Source organism: Arachis hypogaea, chromosome 9, assembly GCF_003086295.3.
Source record: "Arachis hypogaea cultivar Tifrunner chromosome 9, arahy.Tifrunner.gnm2.J5K5, whole genome shotgun sequence".
NCBI classification, from domain to species: Eukaryota; Viridiplantae; Streptophyta; class Magnoliopsida; order Fabales; family Fabaceae; genus Arachis; species Arachis hypogaea.
The window spans coordinates 66993829-67003082 of record NC_092044.1 but is presented as its reverse complement, the minus strand read 5'-3'; the positions used below and the strand labels follow the sequence as shown (position 1 = coordinate 67003082).

The 9254-nt window shown below is 36.4% G+C and overlaps 1 protein-coding gene and 1 non-coding gene across 2 annotated transcripts; both read right to left on the bottom strand.

Moving 5' to 3' along the window:
* Nucleotides 1–442: 442 nt before the first annotated feature.
* LOC112709191 (thioredoxin X, chloroplastic-like) lies at nucleotides 443–2158 on the bottom strand. Its single transcript, XM_025761088.1, has 5 exons — nucleotides 2049–2158; nucleotides 1420–1741; nucleotides 787–1022; nucleotides 625–662; nucleotides 443–501 (listed from the first exon to the last, which is right to left on the bottom strand). The coding sequence occupies exons 1-5, from the start codon at nucleotides 2156–2158 to the stop codon at nucleotides 443–445; spliced, it is 765 nt and encodes a 254-aa protein (XP_025616873.1).
* A 6748-nt stretch (nucleotides 2159–8906) lies between these two features.
* Nucleotides 8907–9014, bottom strand: LOC112713803 (small nucleolar RNA R71). Its single transcript, XR_003158763.1, has one exon. It is a non-coding gene; the product is annotated as a small nucleolar RNA R71 (small nucleolar RNA).
* Between the last annotated feature and the right edge of the window lie 240 nt (nucleotides 9015–9254).

Genomic DNA, 9254 nt, shown 5'->3' with positions numbered 1-9254 from the left:
GAAGTTGAAAGTCGTAACCTTTTGGAGAATAAGAGATGACAAGGAGCACAGGAATTTTGTTTGAGGATTCGCACTGCCATTAGAGAGAGAAAGAGAGATATAGAGAGAAAGAGAGGGGGAGGGGGGTGTTACACCCTGTAAGAAAATGTTCGTAATATTAGTCCAATAGTTTAGAAGTTCCTTTTCCCTATGAATTTGTCTATTTTTAAGCTTCCTTGAGATTAAGATACTATAGCATGGCCTTTGTTCATGTCCTATAAGATCTTTATTCTAAATATTTGGGTTTTGCTCTTTTGGAACAATGATCACTGTAATACTTCAATTACCTTTATGCCATACCATTTTTGCTTTTCAATCTATTACTCTGCTCTATTAACATTGAAGTGAGTTATATATACTTACATTTCTAATATATTGAATTATTTGCTACTTCCACAATTGTCTATAACTTTGTATAAACATCATTTTCATTCATGCAGAGAAGTAGTAGTGCTGGGGGTACTGCAAATAGAGTTATGAATCACTCAATTTAAGGATTTCAATTTTGTAGAATAAAATTTTGTAATAACATCAAATTTCACAACCCTAATTACATTAAGCCTCTTGATTGTTTAACAAAATTACCAATTACACTTCTGTCAAAGGAGAAGAAATTTATACACCTGAATCAAACAACAAAGGAAAATCCAAAAAGGGATAGAAAGTCGCAAATTTACTTAAACAAAACATCTTGTATTTGCAGCTTATGTTATACAGTTGACTCAAGAATGTAAAAATCCGGCAAACCGAGAGGGAAACAGAATTTCGACTCGTCTCAACAAAATTGAGATTGATTCCAATAAAGCATCCACATAGTCTTTGAGTTTGACTTTGGTGATTGCACCTTCTCTTCTGCTTTCTGGAACTTCCTGTCCATTCCTGAAGTGGATCAATGTTGGTAGCTCATAAACTTTGTACTCTTCGATTAGCCTAGGGTTCGCATCATGATCAACCTTCACCACTGTTAATCTGTCTTCATATTCCTGCAATTTATGATACAAAACATTTCAGTTTGAGAGAAAATCCTTAAGAACATTCAGCAAGAAGTTCTGTTCATATGACAAGATGTGTTGCATTTCTTAAAATCATGTCCTTACTTTCATGGTTCATCAAGGTTATAAATCATCCCAAGCTTAAGTATGTGTTGCTAGCATGACAAATATCTCTCTATTAAAAAACTCACACTGTTTTTTTTTTACTTTTGTTTCATTCAATGGAGACATGAAATAAGACAACACTCTAACCAACACTCTAAATTTTGTTATCAAAAGAAGAATTATTTATTGTTAATTATCGAATAAATTAATTAATATTATCAGATAGTAGAAAACGTCACGATAAATTCTTCCTGTCCATTGGAATTTGGAGGGGGAGAGAGACCTGAGCTAGGGGTTCCATAGTGGGAGAGATCAAACGGCAAGGACCGCACCAGTTAGTGACGAACTCAATGAGAACGGAATGGTTAGTCTTCAAAACAGTGTCATTAAATTGTGTCTCGTTGATCTCTGTGATGGAGGTGCCGCATATAACGGTGAATTGACGGAAATAGCGGAGCTTAGGACATGTAGTTCTTCTTTGGGAGGAATAAAAGGAAAGCCTTGTCGGAACTGAGCAGTGAAGCAAATGAGCAGCAGAATAAGAGGAGGCGGAGGAGGTAGATGCAAGTGTACGGAGTAGAAGCGTCGGAAGTAATAAACCGGGTCTTAACACTCAAATCGAACCAGACCAGCTGAACCCGTTTGCAATTTTATCAAGTTTTGGGTCAAATACATAATTTTCAATAAATACTGTACGGACGCCATCCTGGCCATTGAAATGGCATCTTTTCATCTGGTCCACCAAGGTCCGGAGAATACTTTCCCCACCAAAGACAAAGCCATCTTTAAAAGTTGTTGATAACATTGATTTAAAGAATCTAATGATAGATTGACAGGTAAATTTAATTGTAGTAATGACATGAAATAGTATTGAAGGACAACGAGGGGGACACACAGAAATTACACATTTACATAGCCTTGCAAAATCCAATTCTGCTTATCCGAGTGAAGTGAAGCAATTGTGGTTGCCCATCTGTTTTCTGATTTGGTTTTCCTTCAAGGCTGCTAGAAGATTCTGTCATGCGTGTTCCCCAATAAGGAAACCTTCGCAGTTCTAGCTCTTTCCATATTCTCACTGAAGTTATCTTCTCAGTAAAATCTTGTTCCTTAATATGTTATTTAAATAATTTCTGACATGTGCTTGACAATTGGAGATCTCATACTGAGGCTCATTCACCAGTTAACTAATTTTATTGTGATGAAAGTGCAACGTTATTATGGAGATATTTTAGATTCCGAAGGTTTTTAGATTTGCATGGCATCTAACCGGTGTTGAAAATTTTGTTTCCTCAATCCCAAAACCATCCAAATTAAATTATTAAGAAATATAGTTGAGAGCAGAGAAATGTACATGAATTTGTGAATATAATTGTGAGAGTTTGGTCTTTTTAATTTTTCTCAGGTAATGTCTTCTGTATCCTGATAGGCTAAATTGCAAATCCTTAGCTGAGAAAAGAGCTATGGAGGTGGCTTAAATGTTGTTCATACTCTGGCTCAAAAAATATAGCCAGACCCAAATGAATAGAAGTTCACTCAAGAGATCCAACTACTACACCTATCCAACCTCATAGAGGTCGGGCACGACGACGGCAATTCAGATATACTTGTTTGAATAAATAAATAACTCCTAAGATATCTCCCACTTATCTAGAAGGGAGATCTCAATAACTTACCTAAGAAAATGAAATAGTTATCCACCATTAAAGGAGGAACTATTCTAAAAGGTGGTTATCTTTTCTACTATGCATATGCTAACATCCTCAAGTATATTCAGAAGCCATTCTACTAAAAAAACTTGTATAAAATGAACCTTTGATAACTTTAGCATCGGAGTCCCTTGCAGGTACCACATCCCATCTCCTCATGAGAAACTCGGATGGCAGTACCTCAGCACCAACAGAAGTCAGAGGCTTCCCAAAAGGAGTCTGAATCTCACGTTTAAGCCCAAAAGCATCCTCGTTTTAGGTAACTCTCAGAATATTGGCGTTGTTGTCAGGAACCTAGAAGTCTACACCCATTCATGGTGGACAATTAGTTCGAAGACGGTCACAGGGCATCTGAGTCGGAACCAAAATCTCATAACGATGACTGAGCACTCATGATACTTACACGGCATGATAGATCAAGTGGACCTAACGGGGAGGAAACATCGAAAAACGGACCCTCTCACTAGGAGGATTAATTCTGAGATACATCCATTAGATGATGAAGGGCCCCCGCATCTAACCGAGATCATAGGACTTGTCTACTGGCACCATGGTTGGAGAAACTCGAACAGGAGATCGAGCAATAAAGAGAAGCTGAAAGAGATTTGCGAAAAGAGGTAGACTCACAAAGAGAGCTAGAAGAAAAGCTCTCGAAACTGGAGGCCGATCTTCGAAGTCGGGGCAATCGTGCGGATCGGGAGGAAAGCCCTTTTGGAGGACAAGATCCATTCATATAAGAGATCATGCGAGCTAGGGTCTCCAAAAATTTTAAAAGCCCCAACATGGACCTCTATAACGAAACGACCGACCTAAGACACCACCTCAGTAACTTCAAAAGTCGGATGTACCTGGTTGACTCATCTGATGCAACCTATTGCAAGGATTTCCTTATGACATTAACCAAAGCAGAGATGAAGTGGTTTGATAGCTTACTACCTAGGTCAGTAACTTGTTTTGACAATCTAGCAAGGAAGTTCCTCACCAGATTCTTAATTCAAAAGGAGAAAGTCAAGCATGTTCTAAGTCTCTTAGGGGTTAAGTAAGAAGTTGGAGAACTTTCTGAGGTTATATGGAAAGGTTCAACATAGCTTGCTTTGAGATTCAAAATTTACCTATAGAAGCAGTGATAATAGGTTTGGTTAACGGCCTCAGAGAAGGGCCATTTTCTCAATCTATATCCAAGTGACATCCAATCTCTATGTACGAAGTATAAGAATGGGCAGAAAAATACATCAACATGGAGGAGAATTCCCGATTTAGATAGACAATTTCAAAGTAAAACTTTCTTTATCTAGCTCGGGATAAAGATAAATAAGCAAAGAAAAAGGATGAATACAAATCGGACAAGCCCAAAAGATACCATAATTACACCCCGATCTGAGTTTCTGTTATCGATATCTATAAGGAGATTCGCCACAATGAAAAACTCCCAGCCCCTCTTCCTATCAAGAACAAGAAAGCTGGAAGTCAGATGGAATACTGTGAGTATCAAACTATATTGGCATTCTACCAATTATTGCTACGACTGATGCCAGGGCATCTTGACTAGTTTTACAAGACATTTTATTTAACTTAGAACTTAGTTTAGTGCATTTCTTAGGTAATAAGCAAGCATTTGTACTTAATATTCTTGCATGCATGCATGCATCAAAAGTGTGATGAATTTAAGAGAATATGAGAGCATATACTGCATGAAATAGTTAAGTTAATCAGGTGGTCTTTATGGCATTTTAAAAGAAGGTTTTGCATGATTATGAACTTCAAAATTTGATGCACCTTCGTTGGTTGGTGACAGGAAAAGCTGAGGCAGAAACATAGAGCTTTGGAGAAGCAAGAACTTAAGCTTACTCAAAGAGCAATCAGCACCCAAACTTGCTGGAGAGCGCCGGCTTCAACACTTAGTCCTCAGCAAGTGGCACTCTTCACTGGAGCTCTCCAACAAGCTTGCTGGAGAGCGTGATGAGCGGATAATTTATATGCTTTTTGACATTGTTTTTATATAGTTTTTAGTATATTTTATCCACTTTTTAGTATATTTTTATTAGTTTTTAAGCAAAATTCACATTTCTGGACTTTACTATGAGTTTGTGTATTTTTCTGTTATTTCAGGTATTTTCTGGCTGAAATTGAGGGACCTGAGTAAAAATCTGATTCAGAGGCTGACAAAGGACTGCTGCTGCTGATGGATTCTAACCTCCCTTCACTCGAAATAGATTTTTTGGAGCTACAGAAGTCCAAATGGCGCGCTCTTAATTGCGTTGGAAAGTAGACATCCAGGGGTTTCCAGAAATATATAATAGTCCATACTTTGCCAGAGTTTAGATGACGCAAATTGGCGTTTAACACCAGCTTTCTGCCTTATTCTAGCGTTAAACGCCAGAAACAAGTTGCAAAGCAGAGTTAAATGCCAGAAACAAGTTACAAACTGGTGTTTAACTCCAAGGAAGACCTCTACACGTGAAAGCTTCAACACTCAGCCCAAGCACACACCAAGTGGGCTCCGGAAGTGGATTTCTGCATTATTTACTTATTTCTGTAACCCTAGTAACTGGTTTAGTATAAATAGAACTTTTTACTTTTATATTAGACATCTTTGGAAATATCGTTGGACGTTTAGTCCATAGACATTGGGGGCTGGCCATTCGGCCATGCCTGGACCTTCATCACTTATGTATTTTCAACGGTGGAGTTTCTACACACCATAGATGAAGGTGTGGAGCTCTGCTGTTCCTCAAGTATTAATGCAAAGTACTATTGTTCTTATATTCAATTCAAGCTTATTCTTATTCTAAGATATTCATTCGCACTTCAACCTGATGAATGTGATGATCCGTGACACTCATCACCATTCTCACTTATGAACGCGTGCCTGACAAACACTTCCGTTCTACTTGTGAAAGCTAGAGTGTGTATCTCTTGGATTCCTAGTCCACGACGCATGGTTGCCTCTCCTGACAATAGAGCCTTCCATTCCATAAGATCAGAGTCTTTGTGGTATAAGCTAGAATCAATTGGCAGCATTCTTGAGATCCGGAATGTCTAAACCTTGTCTGTGGTATTCCGAGTAGGATCTGGGATGGGATGACCGTGACGAGCTTCAAACTCGCGACTGTAGGGCGTAGTGACAGACGCAAAAGGATAGTAAATCCTATTCATACACGATCGAGAACCAACAGCTGATTAGCCATGCGGGAAACTGTAGAGGACCATTTTCACTGAGAGGACGGGAAGTAGCCATTGACAACGGTGACACCCAACATACAACTTGCCATGGAAAGGAGTGTGAAGGATTGGACGAAGGCAGTAGGAAAGCAGAGATTCAGAAGGGATAAAGCATCTCTATACACTTATCTGAAATTTCCACCAATGAATTACATAAGTATCTCTATCTTTATTTTATGTTTATTTATCTTTTAATTATCAAAACTCTATAACCAGTTGAATCCGCCTGACTGAGATTTACAAGATGACCATAGCTTGCTTCAAGCCGACAATCTCCATGGGATCGACCTTTACTCACGTAAGGTTTATTACTTGGACGACCCAGTACACGTGCTGGTTAGTTGTGTGAAGTTGTGGAAAAGAGTTGAGATTACAATTGTGCTTACCAAGTTGTTGGCGCCATTGAGATCACAATTTCGTGCACCAAGTTTTTGGCGCCATTGCCAGGGATTGTTCGAGTTTGGACAACTGACGGTTCATCTTGTTGCTCAGATTAGGTAATTTTCTTCTTGTTTCAACCTTTATTTTATTTTCAAAAAGTTTTCAAAAATCTTTCAAAAAATTTTCTTCCTTTTCGTTTTTCCAAAATAATTTTCGAAAAATCCAAAAAAAATTAATAAAATCATAAAATAAAAAATATTTTATGTTTCTTGTTTGAGTCTAGGTCAATTCTTAAGTTTGGTGTCAATTGCATGTTCTTATTTACTAACACTTTTCTTCACCTTAAAATTCGAACCCTCTCTTCCTCTCTGTGTTCGAATTTTTCTCTTCTCCTTCTTCTATTCTTTTCTACTCACCTAAAGGAATCTCTATACTGTGAGATAGAGGATTCCTCTTCTTTTCTGTTCTCTTCTTTTTCACATGAGCAGGAGCAAGGATAAGAACATTCTTGTTGAAGCTGATCCGGAACCTGAAAGGACTCTGAAGAGGAAGCTAAGAGAAGCTAAAACACAACACTCTGAAGAGGACTTTACTGAAATTTTTGAAAAAGAAGTAGAGATGGCCGAACCCAATAACAATGGTGGAGGTGCAAGGAAGATGCTTGGTGACTTTACTGCACCAAATTCCAACTTTCATGGAAGAAGCATCTCAATTCCTGCCATTGTTTTGTGTCTTTTGTTATTTTTCATATGCATTTTTGCATTCATAGTGTCTAAACATGAAAAATTTCTAAGTTTGGTGTCTTGCATGTTTTTCTTTTCTTGAAAATTTTTCAAAAATAAGTCTTGATGTTTATTTTGATCTTCAAAGTGTTCTTGGTGTTCATCTTGACATTCATAGTGTTCTTGCATGCATCATTTGGTTTTAATCCAAAATTTTCATGTTGTGAGTCATTTTGTGCTTTTTCTCTTTCCTCATTAAATTAAAAAAATAAAAAAATATCTTTTCCTTATTTTACTCATAAATTTTGGAATTTTTGGGTTGACTTAGTCAAAAATTTTTAAAAAAAGTTGTTTCTTGTTAGTCAAGTCAAGATTTCAATTTTAAAAATCTTATCTTTTCAAAACTCTTTCAAAAATCAAATATTTTTCATTTTTCTTTTATATTTTCGAATTTTTTTAAATTGATTTTCAAAATCTTTTTCTTATCTTTATTTCATAATTTTTGAAATTAATACTAACAAATAATGTTTTGATTCAAAAATTTCAAGTTTGTTACTTTCTTGTTAAGAAAGATTCAAACTTTAAATTTTAGAATCATATCTTTTGATTTCTTATTAGTCCGGTCATTAACTTTAATTTTTAAAATCAAATCTTTCTAAATTTCTTTTTCAAATCTTTTTCAAAATAAATTTCAATCATATCTTTTCAAACATACCTTTTTCAAATCATATCTTCTTCAAAATCAATTTCAAAATCTTTTCTAACTTCTTATCTTTTCAAAATTGATTTTCAAATCTTTTTCAACTAACTAATTGAGTTTTTTGTTTGTTTTACTATTTCTTATCTTTTTCAAAACTACCTAACTAATTTTCTCTCTCTAATTAACTAATTGTTCCAAATTTTAATTTTAATTTTTATTCCTTCTCTTAATTTTCGAATTCTAACAAAATTTTAAAACAAAACAAAAATATTTTTCTTTTCTCTTAATTAAAATTTGAATTCTTCTTCTCTTTCTCATCTCTTTCTATTTATTTATTCATTTACTAACACTTTTCTTCACCTTAGAATTCGAACCCTCTCTTCCTCTCTGTGTTCAAATTTTTCTCTTCTCCTTCTTCTATTCTTTTCTACTCACCTAAAGGAATCTCTATACTGTGACATAGAGGATTCCTCTTCTTTTCTGTTCTCTTCTTTTTCACATGAGCAGGAGCAAGGATAAGAACATTCTTGTTGAAGCTGATCCGGAACCTGAAAGGACTCTGAAGAGGAAGCTAAGAGAAGCTAAAACACAACACTCTGAAGAGGACTTTACGGAAATTTTTGAAAAAGAAGTAGAGATGGCCGAACCCAATAACAATGGTGGAGGTGCAAGGAAGATGCTTGGTGACTTTACTGCACCAAATTCCAACTTCCATGGAAGAAGCATCTCAATTCCTGCCATTGGAGCAAACAACTTTGAGTTAAAGCCTCAATTTGTTTCTCTGATGCACAGAATTGCAAGTTTCATGGACTTCCATTAGAAGATCCTTTTCAGTTCTTAACTGAATTCTTGCGGATCTGTGATACTGTTAAGACCGATGGAGTTGATCCCGAGGTCTACAAGCTTATGCTTTTTCCTTTTGCTATAAGAGACAAGAGTTAAAATATGGTTGGACTCTCAACCTAAAGATAACCTGAACTCTTGGGATAAGCTGGTCATGGCTTTCTTAGCCAAGTTATTTCCTCCTCAAAAGCTGAGCAAGCTTAGAGTGGATGTTCAAACCTTCAGACAGAAAGAAGGTGAATCCCTCTATGAAGCTTGGGAGAGATACAAGAAACTGACCAAAAAGTGTCCTTCTGTCATGCTTTCAGAATGGACCATCCTGGATATATTCTATGATGGTCTGTCTGAATTGTCTAAAATGTCATTGAACCATTCTGCAGGTGGATCTATTCACCTAAAGAAAATGCCTGTAGAAGCTCAGGAACTCATTGAAATGGTTGCAAATAACCAGTTCAAGTACACTTCTGGAAGGAATCCTGTGAGTAATGGGATGCCTCAGAGGAAGGGAGTTATTGAAATTGATGCTCTGAATGCTATATTGGCT